This window comes from Eubalaena glacialis, chromosome 1 (assembly GCF_028564815.1).
Source record: "Eubalaena glacialis isolate mEubGla1 chromosome 1, mEubGla1.1.hap2.+ XY, whole genome shotgun sequence".
NCBI lineage: Eukaryota > Metazoa > Chordata > Mammalia > Artiodactyla > Balaenidae > Eubalaena > Eubalaena glacialis.
In genome coordinates this window covers 182,014,831-182,037,675 of record NC_083716.1, presented here as the reverse complement: position 1 = coordinate 182,037,675, position 22,845 = coordinate 182,014,831, and the positions used below count along the sequence as shown (strand labels likewise).

General features: G+C 35.8%; 1 protein-coding gene across 2 annotated transcripts in view; it reads left to right on the top strand.

The window, feature by feature from the left end:
- CHN1 (chimerin 1) overlaps positions 1-22,845 on the top strand; it is a 200,456-nt gene that overhangs the window by 62,551 nt on the left and 115,060 nt on the right. For both annotated transcript variants that reach the window (XM_061185121.1, XM_061185112.1), the window contains exons 5-6: positions 11,221-11,252; positions 13,572-13,685. In XM_061185121.1, the coding sequence (XP_061041104.1) occupies positions 11,221-11,252; positions 13,572-13,685 (146 nt within the window). The remainder of the gene's footprint in view (positions 1-11,220; positions 11,253-13,571; positions 13,686-22,845) is intronic.

Sequence of the window (22,845 nt, the reverse complement as noted above, 5' to 3'; positions counted from 1 at the left end):
CATTCATCCTTGTCTGCTAGAAAGGCTTGTCATTTTCCACCCGTACAGGTTCTGATGACTTCACTTTACTCATCCTCTCAAATATTCATCTTTGAACTAAGATGAGCTCTTTATTCATGGGCATAAAGAGAGATGATTGGTAGAAATGGACTCGTGTTTTTCCATTACATTTCGTAATCATGTCTTAGTTCACTATGATGATCCACCATTTTCTCTGTTTCAGAGAACTATCAAAATTGTCAACTATCATGTATTGAGGGCTATGATTTGTATAGGACAAGTTTAGAAGCTTGAATACCAATAGTTTGTCAAAGGTCCTGTTTCAGTGGAATCATAGGATGTTTTAAGAGACCATCCAGTCCAACCTCTATACCGTATCTCTGAGATAGCTTTGTGCCTTCCAGGGGAATTAATGGCTTCATTGCAGCCATTCTGTCTTCCAAGAGCTCTAGCTGAAAGAAGGTTTGTTCTTCAGCTGTATTAAATGCTCTCTCTCTGAACCTTCTAGTTTCAATTCTAGTTTTGTCCTTGGACTTTTGCAGAATCAATCAAATCCTTCCCCACATAACAACCTTAGGAAACTTAAACTTCAACCTTCAGAAACTTGACGCTACACCTAAATTTCTCTTCTCAAGCTACAAAATGAGTTACTCGTAAGCATTGTTTTCCAGAATAGACATACCAATCACAACCAAATACGTTAGTGAGAGAGTTGGCAAAGACCTGAATCATAATCACTTGTCTGAAACTGGGTCCTTTCCTGTTTCCAGTTCATTTAATTCTGTTCTGTTCCTGGCCTCTTAGATAAACTTAACTTTACATTTTATTTTATTTGATAAGAATCCTGGTGAAAGACAGCAGAATCTTCTAAGAGAGTTATCTAAAATAACTAGAAATTAATATTTCTGAAGGATGCTTTAAGGTCCAAAAGCCACCTTTAGTAAATGAGTGCACAAAGGCATCCTGCCAAGCATTTGCAGAGATCCATAACTGTTGCAGTGCTTTAAAGCAAGTCTGTGATTAGTATTACAGAAAGATAATCTATCATGAAACTACATCATTAAAATAATCTCTGCCTTATCTCGTTTCTGTATTAAAAGTTCTCTGTGTTCACTTCAAGATGCTCTTAAATCAAAGATTTTTCTGAATCTAAAGGCTTTTGTAAGCAGTCTTTCCTCAGTAATTATAAAGTGTTTCATGTTACTAATTTTATTTTTATTTTTTTATTTTTTATTTTAAACATTTTATCAAGAAGGCACTTTTTTTTTTATACAGCAGGTTCTTATTAGTCATCAATTTTATACACATCATTGTATACATGTCAATCCCAATCACCCAATTCATCCCACCACCACCACCACCCACCGCCGCTTTCCCCCCTTGGTGTCCACACGTTTGTTGTCTGCATCTGTGTCTCAATTTCTACCCTGCAAACCGGTTCATCTGTACCATTTTTCTAGGTTCCACATATATGCGTTAATATACGATATTTGTTTTTCTCTTTCTGACTTACTTCACTCTGTATGACAGTCTCTAGATCTATCCACGTCTCAACAGATGACCCAATTTCGTTCCTTTTTATGGCTGAGTAATATTCCATTGAATATATGTACCATATCTTCTTTATTCATTCATCTGTCGATGGGCATTTAGGTTGCTTCCATGACCTGGCTATTGTAAATAGTGCTGCAATGAACATTGGGGTGCATGTGTCTTTTTGAATTATGGTTTTCTCTGAGTATATGCCCAGTAGTGGGATTGCTGGATCATATGGTAATTCTATTTTTAGTTTTTTAAGGAACCTCCATCCTGTTCTCCATAGTGGCTGTATCAATTTACATTCCCACCAACAGTGCAAGAGGGTTCCCTTTTCTCCACACCCTCTCCAGCATTTGTTGTTTGTAGATTTTCTGATGATGCCCATTCTAACTGGTGTGAGGTGACACCTCACTGTAGTTTTGATTTGCATTTCTCTAATAATTAGTGATGTTGAGCAGCTTTTCATGTGCTTCGTGGCCATCTGTATGTCTTCTTTGGAGATATGTCTATTTAGGTCTTCTGCCCATTTTTGGATTGGGTTGTTTGTTTTTTTAATATTGAGCTGCATGAGCTGTTTATATATTTTGAAGATTAATCTTTTGACCGTTGATTCGTTTGCAAATATTTTCTCCCATTCTGAGGGTTGTCTTTTCGTCTTGTTTATGGTTTCCTTTGCTGTGCAAAAGCTTTGAAGTTTCATTAGGTCCCATTTGTTTACTTTTGTTTTTATTTCCATTACTCTAGGAGGTGGATCAAAACAGATCTTGCTGTGATTTATGTCAAAGAGTGTTCTTCCTATGTTTTCCTCTAAGAGTTTTATAGTGTCCAGTCTTAACATTTAGGTCTTGAATCCATTTTGAGTTTATTTTTGTGTATGGTGTTAGGGAGTGTTCTAATTTCATTCTTTTACATGTAGCTGTCCAGTTTTCCCAGCACCACTTATTGAAGAGACTGTCTTTTCTCCATTGTATATCCTTGCCTCCTTTGTCATAGATTAGTTGACCATACGTGTGGGAGTTTATCTCTGAGCTTTCTATCTTGTTCCATTGATGTATGTTTCTGTTTTTGTGCCAATACCATATTGTCTTGATTACTGTAGCTTTGTAGTATAGTCTGAAGTCAGGGAGTCTGATTTCTCCAGCTCTGTTTTTTTCCCTCAAGATTGCTTTGGGTATTCGGGGTCATTTGTGTCTCCATACAAATTTTAAGATTTTTTTGTTCTAGTTCTGTAAAAAATGCCATTGGTAATTTGATAGGGATTGCAATGAATCTGTAGATTGCTTTGGGTAGTATAGTCATGTTTGGGTATCTCCATGTTTGTGTCATCTTTAATTTCTTTCATCAGTGTCTTATAGTTTTCTGCATACAGGTCTTTTGTCTCCGTAGGTAGGTTTATTCCTAGGTATTTTATTCTTTTTGTTGCAATGGTAAATGGGAGTGTTTCCTTAATTTCTCTTTCAGATTTTTCATCATTAGTGTATAGGAATGCAAGAGATTACTGTGCATTAATTTTGTATCCTGAAACTTTACCAAATTCATTGATTAGTTCCAGTAGTTTTCTGGTGGCATCTTTAGGATTCTCTATGTATAGTATCATGTCATCTGCAAACAGTGACAGTTTTACTTCTTCTTTCCCAATTTGTATTCGTTTTATTTCTTTCTCTTCTCTGACTGCCATGGCTAGGACTTCCAAAACTATGTTGAATAATAGTGGTGAGAGTGGACATCCTTGTCTTGTACCTGATCTTAGAGGAAATGCTTTCAGTTTTTCTCCATTGAGAATGATGTTTGCTGTGGGTTTGTCATATATGGCCTTTATGATGTTGAGGTAGGTTCCCTCTCTGCCCACTTTCTGGAGAGTTTTTATCATAAATGGGTGTTGAATTTTGTCGAAAGCTTTTTCTGCATCTATTGAGATGATCATATGGTTTTTCTTCTTCAATTTGTTAATATGGTGTATCACATTGATTGATTTGCATATATTGAAGAATCCTTGCATTCCTGGGATAAATCCCACTTGATCATGGTGTATGATCCTTTTAAAGTGTTTATGGATTCTGTTTGCTAGTATTTTGTTGAGGATTTTTGCATCTATATTCATCAGTGATATTGGTCTGTAATTTTCTTTTTTTGTAGTATCTTTGTCTGGTTTTGGTATCGGGGTGATGGTGGCCTCCTAGAATGAGTTTGGGAGTGTTCCTTCCTCTGAAATTTTTTGGAAGAGTTTGAGAAGGATGGGTGTTAGCTCTTCTCTAAATGTTTGATAGAATTGACCTGTGAAGCCATCTGGTCCTGGACTTTTGTTTGTTGGGAGATTTTTAATCACAGTTTCAATTTCATTACTTGTGATTGGTCTGTTCATATTTTCTATTTCTTCCTCGTTCAGTCTTGGAAGCTTATACCTTTCTAAGAATTTGTCCATTTCTTCCAGGTTGTCCATTTTATTGGCATAGAGTTGCTTGTAGTAGTCTCTTAGGATGCTTTGTATTTCTGCGGTGTCTGTTGTAACTTCTCCTTTTTCATTTCTAATTTTATTGATTTGAGTCCTCTCCCTCTTTTTCTTGATGAGTCTGGTAATGGTTTATCAATTTTGTTTATCTTCTCAAAGAATCAGCTTTTAGTTTTATTGATCTTTGCTATTGTTTTCTTTGTTTCTATTTCATTTATTTCTGCTCTGATCTGTATGATTTCTTTCCTTCCGCTAACTTTGGGGTTTTTTTGTTCTTCTTTCTCTAGTTCCTTTAGGTGTAAGGTTAGATTGTTTATTTGAGATGTTTCTTGAGGTAGGCTTGTGTAGCTATAAACTTCCCTCTTAGAACTGCTTTTGCTGCATCCCATAGGTTTTGGATCATCATGTTTTCATTGTCATTTGTCTCTAGGTATTTTTTGATTTCCTCTTTGATTTCTTCAGTGATCTCTTGGTTATTTAGTAGTGTATTGTTTAGCCTCCATGTGTTTGTGTTTTTTACGTTTTATTCCCTGTAACTGATTTCTAATTTCATAGCGTTGTGGTCAGAAAAGATGCTGGATGTGATTTCAATTTTCTTAAATTTACTGAGGCTTGATTTGTGACCCAAGATGTGATCTATCCTGGAGAATGTTCCATGTGCACTTGAGAAGAAAGTGTAATGTGCTGTTTTTGGATGGAATGTCCTATAAATATCAATTAAATCTATCTGTTCTATTGTGTCATTTAAAGCTTGTGTTTCCTTATTTATTTTCATTTTGGATGATCTGTCCATTGGTGTAAGTGAGGTGTTAAAGTCCCCCACTATTATTGTGTTACTGTTGATTTCCTCTTTTATAGCTGTTAACAGTTGCCTTATGTATTGAGGTGCTCCTATGTTGGGTGCATATATATTTATAATTGTTATACCTTCTTCTTGGATTGATCCCTTGATCATTATGTAGTGTCCTTCCTTGTCTCTTGTAACATTCTTTATTTTAAAGTCTATTTTATCTGATATGAGTATTGCTACTCCAGCTTTCTTTGGATTTCCATTTGCATGGAATATCTTTTTCCATCCCCTCACTTTTAGTCTGTGTGTGTCCCTAGGTCTGAAGTGGGTCTCTTGTAGACAGCATATATATGGGTCTTGTTTTTGTATCCATTCAGCAAGCCTGTGTCTTTTGGTTGGAGCATTTAATCCATTCACGTTTAAGGTAATTATCAATATGTATGTTCCTATGATCATTTTCTTAATTGTTTTGGGTTTGTTTTTGTAGGTCCTTTTGTTCTCTTATGTTTCCCAATTAGAGAAGTTCCTTTAGCATTTGTTGTAGAGCTGGTTTGGTGGTGCTGAATTCTCTAGCTTTTACTTGTCTGTAAAGCTTTTGATTTCTCCATCGAATCTAAATGAGATCCTTGCCGGGTAGAGTAATCTTGGTTGTAGGTTCTTCCCTTTCATCACTTTAAATATGTCATTCCACTCCCTTCTGGCTTGTAGAATTTCTGCTGAGAAATCAGCTGTTAACCTTATGGGAGTTCCCTTGTATGTTATTTGTCGTTTTTCCCTTGCTGCTTTCAATAATTTTTCTTTGTCTTTAATTTTTGCCAATTTGATTACTATGTGTCTCAGTGTGTTTCTCCTTGGGTTTATCCTGTATGGGACTCTGTGCTTCCTGGACTTGGGTGGCTATTTCCTTTCCCATGTTAGGGAAGTTTTCAACTATAATCTCTTCAAATATTTTCTCTGGTCCTTTCTCTCTTCTCCTTCTGGGACCCATATAGTGCGAATATTGTTGCATTTAATGTTGTCCCAGAGGTCTCTTAGGCTGTCTTCATTTCTTTTCATTCTTTTTTCTTTAGTCTGTTCCACAGCAGTGAATTCCACCATTCTGTCTTCCAGGTCACTTACGTTCTTCTGCCTCAGTTATTCTGCTATTGATTCCTTCTAGTGTAGTTTTCATTTCAGTTATTGTATTGTTCATCTCTGTTTGTTTGTTCTTTAATTCTTCTAGGTCTTTGTTAAACATTTCTTGCATCTTCTTGATCTTTGCCTCCATTCTTTTTCCGAGGTCCTGGATCATCTTCATATCATTATTCTGAATTCTTTTTCTGGAAGGTTGCCTATCTCCACTTCATTTAGTTGTTTTTCTGGGGTTTTATCTTGTTCCTTCATCTGGTACATAGCCCTCTGCCTTTTCATCTTATCTATCTTTCTGTGAATGTGGGTTTTTTCCACAGGCTGCAGGATTGTAGTTCTTCTTGCTTCTGCTGTCTGCCCTCTGGTGGATTCGGCTATCTAAGAGGCTTGTCACCTTTTATTTTTATTTTGGAATTTTTTGTTCTCCTCATTTCCCATTTTTTCTACCCATGATATGCTACCATAAAAGAAATGTTACCTACTAAATATAGAAAATTAGAGAAAGCAAAGCATATAATTCAGCACAAGTACTAATGTAAAATCATGTCTTACTTAGTCATATTGACTTCAACCAGTTTTAGTCTGAAAAAAGTTCATTCACTGTTATTATGCACTTTAAAAACTTAGAAATAAGCATATTAATGTTTATATACACATAGCATATTTTTATTATTGCATATAACATTTAAATTCCCAGTTTGATCTATTTGCAAGTAAACTAGTTTGGGATTATTCATAATCATTATTTGTATGATTTCAATTGAATCGATTTCAGATTGGTTGTAAGGTAGTTATATTACTGACTAATCCTTTAATTTGATTATTAGTGTAATGCTGCACTGTCTGTGAGTTTGAAAAGACTATTCCAAGTCAGTACTTAAATAATGATATCTAAGACATCTAAATGCTGTAGTTGGGGAGGAGAAACTTCTCTACCCTCTTAAGTTCAGTGTTTGGGGCCTGCAAATTAAACTTACAAAAGAGACATTAACAGGAGAAAAGATTTATTTCATATGCACATGGGTAAGGAGGGGCTCACAGCAGGTAAATAAAAACCCCAAAGAGGCAGTTACACTCAGGGAGTTTTATGCCATTTTAATAAAGGGTGTTAAAGTTTGCACAAGAGACAAAGGAAAAGGGAGTCTGGGCTTCTGAGGGAGGTGGGAAGATGATTAGGAAATGTACAGTAAATAAAGGTTGTTTAGTAAGGGTTATTATGCAGATTCAAGTCATCTTGGGTGTCTGTGAAGTCCTTCTGTTTTGGGAGAGGAGGACACCTTTACAAGGGGAAATTAAATCTATACCCCACTTTTAGGCAGAAATGGGGAGGGCAGATTGCTCCTCCTGTGTTTGCTCTTTCTTAACTGCCTTCAGCTCAAAATAATCCTTATGCTAAAGTGGCATATTTTGGGGTGGCATATTCTGATCCCCTTCACTATCTAGATATGAGAAAAAAAGAATTATTTTAAATTTGAGTTTTATTTGACATTTCCATTATAAAAATGCAGAAAAGATATAATTGGTGTGTGAATTTTATTTTGGACTTACTGCTTATTGTAACAGTACTGTATTAATCAACAGTGTTTACTTAACTTCTTTTAATTCAAGATTCTTTTGGGTAAAGGAAAATAATTATTCAGCAATATAAGGCCAAAATCAATTATGTCATGAAGATGATTACTTAGGTAATCAGTGGAAATATATTGTGGACTAACGCAGGACTATCAAATAAATAATCAGTATTTGTCTTGGGTTGTAACACTGTTACTGAACCAAACTTGGGTCCACTCACCCGCATAGCAAAGCCAACTTATTGACATTGGGTTGTGGTGAAGAGAAGTACAACGTTTATTGCATGGCTAAGCAAATAGAATGGGCATCTCATGATCAGAAGAACTGAACTCGCTGATGGCTTTCAGGGAAGGGATTTTAAAGGCAACATTTTGGGTGAGTGCTGCAGGGTGCATGGCTTTCTTCTGATTGGCTGGTGGTGAGATCATGGGGTGGTGTTTCAATAATTTTAATCATCAACCCTCTGGTTCCAACCAGTCTAGGGTCTACGTGCTTGTGGTCAGCACATAGTCACCATCCTCCATCTGTGTATGGGTCTTAGTTCCTGCAGAACAACTCAAAAATATATGTCAGATCGTTGTGTATATCCTTTGAGGAAGAACTAGGACTCTATTGCTGAACTATGTTTGTTGACTGCTTTTCCTTTGTTTCTGCATTTCTTCACATCCCTAATTAGTAACTACTTGAGTCTGTTCCTTGGAACTCAGGAAAAGACCTGGGAGACTGAAGCCTTTTTCTACAAACAAGAAATGGGGGTTATGGAGAGGCTTTTGTACCTGGGAGGGCCCTGCTCAGTTTCAGCACCACTGGGCTGCCACACCACTTGGGGCCACCACCAGCCCCTCAGCCTTCACTACTTGTCCAGGATTTTCATCAATGAGTAGAGTGTATTCAAGAACTTTCCTCTTTTTACCTCAGTCATATAGGCCTGATAAAGTATTTTACCTTCAACCACCTGCAAAGATCTCATGATTTGACGGAAAGGCCATGATCTCCTTTTCTCAAAATGTTGAGGGCCCCCATTCTAATGTGTCTGAGACTCCACTGTTAGGTTGTACGGAAGTTAATCTTGATTTCTGTTTTTTTTTAAGGTGATGTTCTTTATTAAAAAAATTTTTTTACAGACACTACTGAAGTCCCTTTTTTGCTTTTCCCTTGGGCCCCTCAGTTCAGTTACCTCCCAGCTTCCTATAGGTACCATTTGAATTTGGTATATATTTTTCCAGATATCTCTCTATGCTATAAATATATATTATTGCATGTGCATGGGCTTTTCCTAAGTGGTGTCATACTGTATTACTTATTTTATAGCTTATAACTATACTATTCAATAGTTTGTCTTGGTGACCTCTTCATGTTAGTTCCTGTAGTTCTACATCATTCCTTAAAACCATGCATGTTATTTATACTATAAAGCAGTTTAGTTATTCCCCTATTGGTGTATATTTACTTCCATTTTTAAAACGACTGTGAACAATGCTTCAGTGAACATTCTTATATATGTTTTCATGTGTACATGTGCGAGTGTTCCTCTACAGTAAATACTGAGGGTTTGCACATTTTTAGTTTGAATAGACACTGCAAAATTGTTCTTCTGGATAACATTTCATCATATAATACTGTAGAACCGTAAATTAATTATTTAAGACCTAAACATTGAATTTTTTTCTCAAAAGCAAAAGTTTGCTTTCAAACAAAAGTAGATGCATGACCCTACTCTAATAAGCTCTGGACCTAAAAATAGAATAGCCATCCTCTGTAGCTATAGGGACCAACTGGTATATTTTTAGTACACTGAGTTTTATGAGCAGAGAAATTATGCAACAAGACCAAATCAGGTGGAATTTACTTTGAGAATATAAATAACCTGACTACAATCTCAGCAGACAACAGAAGATTCCTGAAGGGTAAAGTATTTTTTAAATATAATGTTCAGGAAGAGGTAAAATCGTGTCTCTCCTACAGAAATGAAGATGAACATGTGTTAAAAATGTCTTTTCTCACCACAACAAGAGAGAAGCCCGTGAGCTGCAACGAAGACTCGACGCAGCCGCCCCTGCCATAAAAATGTATTTTCTCATGTGATATGAGGAAACCAGGCAGATGTTAATAATCAGTTCAAAGGGAAAAGTCAAAATAGCATATACTTATAGGGATTCAAGGAATGTTGAGATGAATTGTAGTTAAAGACAAAACCTGTTTTTCCCCTGAGAAGGGGTAGGGAAGAAGTCAATTAAACCACTACCACACAGGAAAAGTGTGTGTGTGTGTGTGTGTGTGTGTGTGTATGTGTATCAGTTACCTACATCTTATAGAGTTCCAAAATAGCTCAAAGACAATGATCTGGGCTACATAAGCCAGCAGTGTATGCTATATATCATGCATTTCACTGAAATACAAAATTTATTTATCCAAGATGAATAAATATCTCAAGTTTGCTGAAACAGTACCAGACCTTGATGACCCGTGGATAGGTAACCTAGACTTGGTAGTCAGGCTCTGTGTAGAGGTGAAGGGAAGACAGTCACTGAAAGGATAGACTTTGAGTTTAGCTTTGGGAACTGCCATATTTAACTAATTCAGATGAGTCAGTGTCAAATAGACAAAGGGTTTGGGTCCTTCTTGCTATTCCTGAGTAAGAATCCCAGTTTTACCTTAGACTCTACCAAGAAACCTTGAACAAGTTCTCTAACCTCTCTGATTCTCAGTTTTCTTCATCAATAAAATGAGAATGATAATACTATCTTAATGAGGATGCAGTAGAATAATTCATCTCATTGTGAGGATTAAATGATCTCCAAATGTAGTTATAGCACAAAGCACAAACTCAATAAATGTAGTCCATGGTGTCACCCAGGTACCTCCTCGGGAAAGCTTATTCCATTCCTGTCAGGACCCAGTTTAAATGTCGTCTCAGAGAGATCTTTCCTGACCATCCAACTTAAATACCTTGTTAGTCCTCACTTTTCTGTTACTCATTCTTATTTTCATTACAGCACTTATCACTACTTCCTATTTTCTTGTTTGTTTTATTTTTGTAAACTTATTTATTGTCTGTCTCTCATCATTAGAAAGTCTCAAAAGAGTAATGACTATTTTTGTCATATTACAGGTAGGACAATGCTTATCACTTATTTGCCACTAAATAAATGTTTCTTGAATGAACAGGGCAAATATTTTAAGTCTACCCTAGTAAAAGTTCCTTAGAATCTATTCTCCTGGACCTTTCTTTAGGTACAATGAGCACACCAGCCATGAAAAGCTAGGGGAGATAAACTGTGGTGAGGGAAGAGCTGATGGGAGAACAGAAGGGCAAGATTATATGGAGATGTTAACAGACTGGAGAATATGGTGTAACAGGAAGGGAGAGGATGGGAGAGAAAGCCACAATCTGTTCTGACACAATCGTGGCATTAAGTTTTTGGATGTTTCATTTTACCTTTTGGATAAAGTGATGTAAGTATTTTTTCAGATTCATAAAATCCTAGAAAGAGAATTTAGTCTGACTCTTTTTACATGCACAGTGTTTTATAGATAAGAAAAAGGTCTGAGAGATGAAGTGACCAGTCCAAATGGCACAGTCAATCTGCTGATAGGACTGGGACCCCAGACTCTGATTTTTCTAATCTTATTCTAATTCTTTTTCTTAATAAATGTTTTAGTTTGTCACATATTCAGAATGTTGAGTTATGTTCTGAACATTTCCATTTTCACAAATATCCTTTTTTCTCTTTCCCAATAGGTAGAAAATAGACCAAAGTATTACGGAAGAGAGTAAGTATGGATTATCAGAAAACATTTTGTAGATTGGAATATATAAGAGAGACAGGTAAATGGATGCTTTTAGTAAAAAAATAAAAGCAAGAGGAAGGAGGTATTCAAGTTTGAATGAGTTAAATTATTTTTCTGATTGTAAATGTAATTGTTGTAGTTGGTGAAAATACAGAAAATAAAGATAAGTGTAGAGAAGAAAATAGCATGGGAAAATGTGTATGGGATAATGTTAAAATAAAGATGCAAGCCATATATGTAAAAAAATAATGCTAGATATATGTATATGAGGAAAAGTATATATTTGATTGTATGTGTTTATTAAGCATATAGATACATATACATACATGTATGCATGTAGTAAGGTGTGGGTGGTTTATTCTACATTTATACTTTTATTTTCCAAATTTTCCGTAAGTAAATTCATGCTACCCAGAAATAACTAATGTTAACAGTTTGAAGTATTACCTTCTGAAGATCTATTTTCTTAATGGTTTTTACAAAATTGAGTTATTATACATATACTTTTTGTAGCCTGATTTTTCCATTTAATATTAATAATGAGCATTTTTCTATTTTATGAAAAATGTAATAATTTTTAAAGTCCTTAATTCTTCTGATTATTAAAAAAAATAGAAATATAACCCTTCAAGGAAAAGAATAAAAATCACCTATAATCCCATCATTCCCCAAATAAAATCATTTGTTTTTCATGGCTGAAGATCATATTAGATAAACAATAATGTATATAACAAATATTTTTAAATTATCTAAAATTCTGTTTAAGTTTTCAGGACTCTTATGAGTAGAACCTAGGTACTTAGGAGTTGAGGAGAGCCACTGGTGTTCTTTATGGTTATACCATAATTTAGTCATTTCTCTGCTTTTGGCATATAGGTTGACTTTAAACGATAGTACTAAAAATAACACCGTAAGAAATATCTTAGTGCATTAATCTTTTTCTGGGGCGGAAATTTTGGGTCAGCTGGTATGAATAGTTTTAAGAGTCTTTAAATACCACCATCAAGTTTTATTCCAAAATTTGTTTCTTTGAATGAGATTTTCTTCTGAATTAATTGGGTTTTTAAAAACAAGGAGATATTAAATTTTACTAACTTTATTAGTTGGTGTCATGTAAACTTAAAATAATATACCAATATGCTAATCTAATATATGTGTTATTACCACAGATAGGTTACTATCTTCTTACTCCTACAGAATCAGAGTGGACCTGGTTCTGAAAGATTGAGGAATTTAAGGAGATAAGAAATTCTAGGACCCCATTGTTAAACCTCCTTGTTCTAATTGTCATGATTTGAGCGTGTGTACTACAAACTGCTTTAAGACTTAAAATGAGAAAGACCGAACCTTTCCCATGAGAAAAATTTCAAAAAGTTGCCACTTGAACCCTCGTAAAGTTCTTAAATTATTAAGGTGCCATTTCAGGGCCTTTTCAAAATATCATTCCAAATTCAAGGGACTGTTGGGTTTTTTGTACCTTTAAAAGCTACAGTCTCATGTGAGCAGTTGTTCAATTCAGTTTTCTTTGAGTTAATGAAAGGACATAATATATGTGTAAGTTCTTTATAAACTGTACATCACCATACAAATATAAGGTGGTTTTATATTTTTAATATTAATCATTAGTTACCACTGATGTTTTTAAATTTTTCAGTGTTTTATGTCAGAATGTTATAGGTGAATCTATTGTGTTTGTATAAGGAGTGTGTTATTTTTGTTTCTCTTCTTCCTCCTTTTTTCTCTGTTAATCTAAAATAGGGTTTTAGCAGGGAGTGAAAGCAAGTATTACAGTTGTTTGCTTTTGGCTTGAGTATGCAGTGATGCAGATTATGCACATTATTGGGCAATCATGCCAATTAAGGGCAACCCAGGGTACCTGGAAAATTGCCAACTTAAACTCTGAGCCAAAATTTTTGGAGCAATGCCACTGGTGTGAAGAAAGGAAGTGGGACACATTGCTGAGTGTTTTTTAGCATGTCCATATGGTCAGGCAGCTACATAAGAAGGGAATTGTCCTCTTGAGAGAGGTGGTTGGTCTTCTGTAGATGGATGTGAATTTTGATTCCGTGATTGTTAAATGGATTGGAGAGCTGCTTCAGTGCTGTTCTTGTCACCACAGAGAAGCTGGCCCCGGGCCAGGCCCAGAGAAACACAAGCATAGTTAAACCCAACTGCTCCCCTTCAATTTTATGGCAGTACTTTGTCTAGAAAACAACAAGAGAAGGTGGGAGGTTTTGCTTTATCTTGTTTTATTGAAAAAGGTGGAAAGCATGCAGTTTCTGAATTGACTTTGTTTCTTAGGTTTCATGGCATGATCTCCCGAGAAGCGGCAGACCAGCTCTTGAGTGTAGCTGAGGGGAGCTACCTCATTCGGGAGAGCCAGCGTCAGCCAGGAACCTACACTTTGGCTTTAAGGTTGGTCATGGACCTGTAATTATAACTGTGCCTCATTTAAAACCCTCTTAATAGAGGGCTTTAAATTTTAAAAGCATTCAGCATGTAATTGAATTGGTTCTTGTTTTCTTGGGACCTAATTACCATTTTAATAGCTTTGAGACTCTTAAAAAGTTCCTCATGAATGGTAGACTCAGTAATTAAGAACTGAAAAACTTTTAAGGCATTTTTATTGTAGCTGCTTTCTTCTATTTCATCTTACCCATTCCCTCCCATCTGTCCTGCTGTATCAGCTCCCATCTATTTCTTGAATAAGGAAAGGAACTAAAGAGAAAAGACCTTTGTAACTCGTAAAATTAAAGCCGATGTCATTTCTCTTGGGTTGGCTTTTGGTTCAAGCAGCTTTCCTTGGGAACTCCTGGCTCTTTCCTATCTACTGAACTTTGCCTAGCATTTTGGCTGTTCTTAGCTTACAGCACAGTGGCCAGAAACAAGCATTTCCATTAACCCTGCAATAATAACAGAAGAATAATACAATAGCACACTTATCCATTGGGCTAACCTCCTGCCAGGATTCTAACCTCATTTAATCTTCACAGCAGGTCTAGGATGTGTGTACAATTTCTATCTCCACTTTACAGATAAGGAAACAGAGGACCTAGAGGTTGAGTAACTTGGCCAAGGTTATACGTTTAATAATTTGTGTAGCTGGTATTTGAACCCAGACAATTTGGCTTCAGAGTCTATGCTCTTAATCACTCTACATTGCTGCCTCTAGAGGCTTGGAATAGTTATCCATTGTCTTTGTTCATTCCTTCATTTGTTCATTCATGCATTCATTTATGCATTGTTTGGAAAAGATTTAAAAGTAGAAACTTTGAAGAAAGAGGTCAAAGAAATAACATTTCTTTTGGTAGCCACAGAGAGAGAAGAAAAAGGTAATATTATTGCTTAGGACTCTGATATGACCACGTCCAACTCCTTCTCCAATCACTTATGCCTAGGTGAGTGAGCAGGGACTGTTCTCACTCCCATCCACCAGATTTATTATTAATCTTTCTGGCAAAAGAATGGTATAATTCAGTATTTCTTCATGCTGAATTCTGAATCAATAGCATACTTGGACAATGGAGCTTGTTAACAGGAGTTCATGGAAATCTGCTTTTATGGAAAATTATAAAGCGTAAATCCCCCTTCAATTACTTAATTATGTTGCTTTTTCAGGTTTAAATTTCGGTATATAGGGGAAGAAATCTGGGCTGAGAATTTAAATACCTATTCATTTTGCCACTAAATGAGCTAGATGACTAATTTGGAGCAAATCACAGGTATTCTTGAAGCCGGCTGCTTCATCTTTCTGTTCCTAACATTTTATAATTCTAGGATTCTACAGTACCACATATCCAAACAGATGGTCATCTGAGTGTCTGGGGTAGATAAGCCTTGATGTACAGGCTAGTGGGCCAAAATAAGCAAGAAGGAGGTGGGGTGAAAGGAAAGAAACCAATCTGTATACTCTCTTCCTTTTCCCTTTGTTGCCGTCTCCCCACCTTCTTCTGAGATCACTGGAATTTTAACTCAGTTTCGCCTCATTGCAAAGTTCAGGTACTTTCTATTATACTACATCGCCTCATAATGTGGTTATCACGCTGGTTTTTACTGAATAACACCAGCAAACGCCCTAGGGCCAAGGATTCAATGTGGAGAAAAGTAGCACCCAGATCTTCCAAACTCTTCCTCATTCCCACCCTCTCACCCTCTCTCGTGCTACTCATGACTTTATAATCACTCACTGTCCACTTTGGCCCAGGAAATCCTAGAATTGGATTGAGGAATAGAGCAACATGGGATTGAGGAGAGTGCTTTTAATGTATAGGTCTGGGGTAACATGCAGCTTTCCTTTTGTTTTTGAAAATCATCATAAAGTTTTTACATAGAAAAGAAATAGTGAGTAAAAGGGCTTGTAGTGGAGGTAGGGAATTTGTGAGTATGCATCGTGAGTAATTTACATGCTGAAATATGATTTTCTTTGTTTCGAACTAGATGTATGGCAGGGAAGTGTTAAACAGAATGTGAAATAGAAGTTGTATTGATATATCTATTAATCTTATCTGATATTCCCCATTTCAACTAATGATTCTCCCAGTTAACATCAGTCTGTTTTTAACAGAATGCATGATCCACTGGGGTACGGAGGCAGTTTGAATTTACAGCCATCAGTGTTTATTATGCGTTTACTGTGTTAAACAAAGGCCCTAAAATTAGGAATAAGTCCTTGATTTCAAGTTGTTCCATAGTCACCTCAACCTCACAATATGTCCAAAACCGAACTCATCAGTTTTCCTCCCAAATATGCTGTAACACCTGTATCCCTTTAATAGCTGGTGACACTGTTATTTAGCCAGTTCACAAGACCGAAAGCAAGACATCATTTTTCTTTTCTCTTAGTTCTGTTTTAGGATGTTTGTAGGCCTGGCCTTATTCATTTAGAGGCCTCCATCTTACACCATATCAAACACTATATCCCATATCAAATATATATATTTTGCTGTTAACTTCGTTTTTTAAAATATAAATTGCTTTTGAAATTAACTTTAGATTTCCTTTTATGTTTTGGAGCCACACCTTTTTGTTCATATTTTATACCTTTTCATAGACTCTGGAAAACCCAAGGTACTGTACCTATCTTATCTAATGGTTAAAAGAACTTTTTCTTCTTGCTCATCTCACACAGCCAAGCCCAACAATCTTTTATTTCTTAAGTAATTTTCAAAATTTCCCCTTCTTTTCAATCAAGCCACCTCCTGGATTAGTTTCATGGGGAATTTACCTGTATCCAGCCTTATCCCCTCTAGTGTATCTTCCATGGTATCATGAGTGATCAATCTTAAAATCTGATGCAGTGATCAGCAAAGTTGTAATGTTGAGTAGGACACAAGGTTTCAAAGGCCACACCTCCCTCTGTCACTGGCATCTCCCCCATACCTGGGGGAGCCTAACCTTTACTGATGATCTTTGTGTATAATGTGAGGTATCAGTTCGGCAAGGATGTATTATTGTATGTGTGGTGTCACAGTATCAATTTTTTGCAGTCAGCAAGGAGATTTTCATTGCATGGCGTGGAAGGTTGTCTGTGGTTGACATCTCACTTTCTTCTTCACCATCATCTTCTCTTACACGCCATCTCAGCCTGAATTTCTGGCCAGGCCTCGTCCTGCTTTTCTGCCTTGCCCATGTGGACCCCTTGGTTCAGAAAAAATGATTGTCGCTCAAAGTCTTTTATACAATGAAACACTAGACAGACATCCACATAGTTGGAGTGTGCAGTTGAAGATAAGATGCTCTCCCAGGCACTAGATTATACCTCATGAAGCATGAAGTGTTTCCTATGACTTCGGGATTTTCTATATGTTGATTTTGACAATATTTGTATTAGTTATAGTTTAATGAGGTATCATGGCATGTATTAGCTGCAAGTAACCTAAAATAATTTAAGAAGTTTTGTTGAAAACATTTTTCTTTGTATGATTTTCATAGTTTTAGAACTAATTCTTTTAAAATAAATTTTTATGTTGTTCTATAATTTTTCTCACTAGAAGGAAAAATTCTTCAGTGTTGTACATATGGAGTGACAAGTGAAAAAGATAGGACTGTGCATGTTTTGTATTATCCTTTTTATTAAATGTTAAGTGTATACAAAAGAATAGTTATAAGAAATATAAAATTATTAAATATCATGATACTATAACTGTAGGTTGATTCATCATAAATTATTTCCTGACTTTTCCAAATTTTTTTTCCTCTGAGCTTCTCACTTCCTGACTTTCATGTCTCTGAACTTCAATTTGGACATTTTCTATTGACCTGTCTTCCAGTCCACTAGTCCTTTATTCTGCTCTTTTTGATCGGCTGTAAATCCATTCATTGAGTTCCTAATTTCATATACTGTGTTATTTAGTTCCAAAATTTCCATGTACTTTTTTTTTTTTTTAAGGTTCTAATCCTCTGATGAAATCGTTTCCTGCATTTTCTCCATCTTTTCCTATATACTCTTGAACTATAACGTATCAAAACAGTTGTTCACTATAAGTAACTGTTAGAATTACGTAAGCACCCCATGAATTCTTGGAAATAGTGAAATAAGAAGGTGAAAAGACTAGTGGAGAGCTAGTGTAAGTGATCATGTGAAATGACCTTTTAAATATTTGGTATCTGTTTTCTCATTGCCACCACTGTACCTGATAAGAATCTGGTTCTTATCAGATACAAATCTGGTTTTCTTTTCCTGTTTTAAAAGAAGGAAGAAGGTTGGAGTGAGGAGGGAAAATGGATACCAGTTACACAGTATAGCACAGGTAACTGCATCATCAAAAACAACAGCACATCATCCCAAAATATTTACTTTGTAACTGTGAAAGTAGGAATTTTCTTCACATGGTAGAAACCATAGCAAAATCAAATAAAAGAGAGCCTATTATAAAAGAGAACCCATACAGATTGCAAACATCAATAAGAAATAATATTACATATGATTTAGGAGCTTTTATTGAGCTTTTGAATTCTGCCAGATATTATCCAATGGGTCAAAAAGGAAGACATTTAAGCTGCCTCTTAAAGGTAGAATATAGGTTTGCCAGGTAGAAGGATAGGATGTGATTATAAAAAAACAAGCATTTTGGGAAGAAGAAAAAGCCAAGGAAGGAATATATAGAACAGCATGGAACATTTGGTGTATGGCAGGCTGCTAGGACTCGGGGGTGCAGGAAGTTTTAGCAGTAAGTATGCCAGGAAAGGCTGGTATTTCATGCTTAAGAATTTGGACTTTATCTGTAGGAAATGGGAGTCACTGAAGACTTTTAATAGAAGAGAGTAATGGTTGAACATTTGTAATTTTAAAAGATCATTGTGGGAGCAATAAGAATAAATAAGTGGATAGGGTGGTGGGAATTAAGTTTTACCAGAATTATTTGATAATTAATTTAGTAAGTAGTTTTCCTTGGGCAATGGAAAAGTGATCTTTAAAAGAGATTCTAGATACCTTATAGATTTTAAAGGGTTCCCTTTGAGGAGAAATGTTAACTCCAAATTTGGCAACTCTAGGGACATTTCTGTTGAGTCTGACTCATTTTAGCTTCTCTAAACTTGGAGAAGAGCAAGATGGCACACGTGTAAGAGTCTTGATAATCTCCAAGTCCTGTGTCTACATATTCCAGAACAGATTTTGGAAATATTCCAGAGAATGTTTCATACCCACAGTGCTTGGCACTTCCTGTTGATTTTATGCTGACCATAATGATAAGAATTATTTTGAAAAATTTTAGGTACTGGAAAACAAATAAGAATTAAAAAACTGAGAAAGCGTGATGTTTGGACATATATTTTCTTTAAACAATATTTCTTATTTGATAAGTTCTGAAGTATACCCTATGTTAATCTACAAAATAAAATTCACTATACAGGACAGTATGTAGAGTATCATACTATTTAATATATGTGTGTGTGTGTCTGTATGTATGTATAGGGTATATATGTAAGTAGACAGCTGTCTAAAAGAATAATTGCCAGTGTTCATAGTGTTGTCTCTGAGTTTGAACTTAAAGGTGATTTTTACTTCTCTGTACCTTTCTGAGTTGCCTGATTTTTTTTTCACAATGCCATGTGTATCATTTTTACAGTCAGACAAAAAAAATCAATAGGGTTATTTTCATTTTGAGAAAAATTGAAGACACCAGCTGCAACCTTGGGTCAAAGTGAAAGACAGTACCTCCTAAATCTTTGAAGATATGACTCCAAGTGAAATGTGTCACCTTATTTAAATCATTTATCAGAAGGAGAGGGACAGCCTTGGGGGCAATAGAAAGGGAAGTCACAGAGGTGTGTTCTAGAGTCCAGGGTCTGTGGGAGAGGGGAGTCTTGGCCAACATTGGCAGTGCTATCTCTAGTATAGAGATGCTCGTAAAGGAACTGTGTGAGTCTCCCTGCCACTAACCATAATCAGTTGGGGTTTCTTTGATGCAGTATTTCTCAGAGCCTGTGAGCATTTTTAATAGAACTATGCTGCATTTCCCAAACTCATTTGATTATGAGACCCTCTTTTTGTGGAATCTCTCTGTGAAACACTCTTTGAGAAATAGTCTACTAAACATTCGATTCACTCAGTTCCTCTTGCTCTGGACTCCATGTTCATCAAGTAACTTTCTTTTCTTTTCTTTTCTTTTTTTTTTTTTGAGGGTCCTTTTAAACTATTTTAAAAATTGAAGTGTAGTTAATTTACAGTGTTGTGTTAGTTTCAGGTGGACAGCAAAGTGAGTCAGTTTTATATATATACATATATATATATATATATATATTCTTTTTCAGATTCTTTTCCATTATAAATTATTACATGATATTGAATATAGTTCCCTGTGCAATACAGTGGATCCTTGTTTATCTGCTTTATATATAGTAGTGCATATATGTTAATCCCAAACTCCTAATTTATCTCCCCCCACAGCCCCCACTATCCCCTTTGGTGACCATAAGTTTGTTTCTATGTCTGTGAGTCTATTTTTGTTTTGTAAGTAATTTCATTTGTATCATTTTTTTAGATTCCACATATAAGTGATATCACATGATATTAGTCTTTCTCTGTCTGACTTACTTCAAATCTATCCTGTTCCATTATCTATATGTCTGTTTTTGTGCCAGTACCATACTGTTTCAATTACTGTAGCTTTGTAGTATAGTCTGAAGTCAGGGAGCATGATTCCTACAGCTCCATTCTTTTTTCTCAAGATTGCTTTGGCTATATGGGGTCTTTTGTGTTTCTGTACAAATTTTAAAATTTTTTGTTCTAGTTCTGTGAAAAATGCCATTGGTAGTTTGATAGGGATTGTATTGAATCTGTAGATTGCCTTGGGTAGTATGGTCATTTTAACAATGCTGATTCTTCTAATCCAAGAACATGGTATACCTTTCCATCTGTTTGTGTCATTTATTTTTTTTATTTTTTTAATTTTTGGCTGTGTTGGGTCTTCGTTTCTGTGCGAGGGCTTTCTCTAGTTGCGGCGAGTGGGGGCCACTCTTCATCGCAGTGCGCGGGCCTCTCACTATCGTGGCCTCCCTTGTTGTGGAGCACAGGCTCCAGACGCACAGGCTCAGCAGTTGTGGCTCACGGGCCCAGCTGCTCCGCGGCACGTGGGATCTTCCCAGACCAGGGCCCGAACCCGTGTCCCCCGCATTGGCAGGCGGATTCTCAACCACTGCGCCACCAGGGAAGCCCTGTTTGTGTCATTTTTAATTTCTTTCATTGTATCTTACAGTTTTCAGAGTACAGGTCTTTTGCTTCCTTAGCTAGGTTTATTCCTAGGTATTTTATTCTTTTTGATACAGTGGTAAATGGGATTGTTTCCTTAATTTCTCTTCGTTATATTTTGTCATTAGTGTATAGATGCAGGATTTCTGTATATTAATTTTGTGTCCAGCAACTTTACTGAATTCATTGATGAGCTCTAGTAGTTTTCTGGTAGCATCTTTAGGATTTTCTGTGTATAGCATCATGTCATCTGTGAACAGTGACAGTTTTTACTTCTTCTTTTCCAATTTGGATTCCTTTTATATCTTTTTCCTCTCTGATTACTGTGGCTAGGACTTCCAAAACTATGTTGAATATAAATGACCAGAGTGGGCCTCCTTATCTTGTTCCTGATCTTAGAGGAAATGCTTTCAGCTTTTCACCATTGACTATGATGTTAGCTGTGGGTTTGTCATATATGGCCTTTATTATGTTGAGGTATGTTTCCTGTGTGCCCACTTTCTGAAGAGTTTTGTTTTTTTTAAATCATAAATGGATGTTGAATTTTGTCAAAAGCTTTTTCTAATCTTTTGAGATGAGCATATGGTTTTTATTCTTCAATTTGTTAATGTGGTGTATCACATTGATTGATTTGTGGATATTGAAGAATCTTTGCATCCCTGGGATAAATCCCACTTGATCATGATGTATGATCCTTTTAATGTACTGTTGAAGTTGGTTTGCTAGTATTTTGTTGAGGATTTTTACGTCTGTAGTCATCAGTCATGTTGGCCTGTAATTTTCTCTCTTTGTGGTATCCTTGCCTGGTTTTGGTATCGGTGATGGTGGCCTCATAGAATGTAACTTTCTGATTAATGGCTTCTGATGTGGTTCATCTACAGGGAGAAAAAACTTAAAATGTATAGGCTGACTCTTAAGAGCCTTTGAGTTATTTCTCACTTTCAGTTAATAAATTAGAATTAAATGTTGGGAGTAAAGGGGAGAAAAGAAGGATAAAAATTTACCAGGTTTCTTCTGTTTGGTAAGTCAGATAGACACCCTCCCCATTTTTTTTCTTTTTTTTTCAGACCCCTTTTTGATAAATGAACCTAAAAGACTTCTTGTTAAAGTGTTCAATTGATAGAGGAAAAAAATTTTAAGACCTAGTTACCTCACCAGTTCTTTTTCTTCCTGTTTTCTGATTTCTTCCCCTGTACCAAAAAAGGTTTACCTCCTATCCTAAGAGTGTTCTGAAACATGTACTTATGGCAACCAAGCACTGTTTCTATGTATTAACAAAAATGCAGCCTTTTTCTTTTTTTCTAACTTTATTCCCAAGCTTGGCTTTTGCATGTGTTGTATCTTAGTCTTTTTTTTAAACTTTTCCCTTCTTTTAGTTATAAATAACATACCAATTCACCCATTTAAAGTGTACAAATCAGTGGTTTTTAGTGCATTCACAAAATTATGTGACATAGTCAATTTTAGAACATTTAATCACCCTAAAAAGAAACTCCATACCCATTTACAGTCATTTCCCATTTCTCCTAACCCTCCCAGCCTCAGGTAACCATTAACCTACTTTTTTATCTCTGTAGATTTATATATACTGGATGTTTCATAAAAGTGGAATTGTGTATAATATGTGTTCTTTTGTGAGTGGCTTCCTTCCCTTAGCATATTTCCAAGGTTCATCCATGTTGTTGTACATATCACTACTTTATTTCTTTTTTTAATAAATAATATTTGAATCCTGTTCCAGTATTTGGATATATATCATATTTTGCTTATCCATTCATCAGTTGATGGACATTTGAGTTGTTTCCACTTTTTGGCTATTATGAATAATGCTACTATGAATAATGCTGTGTACAAGGCTTTGTGTGTACATATGTTTTTATTTCT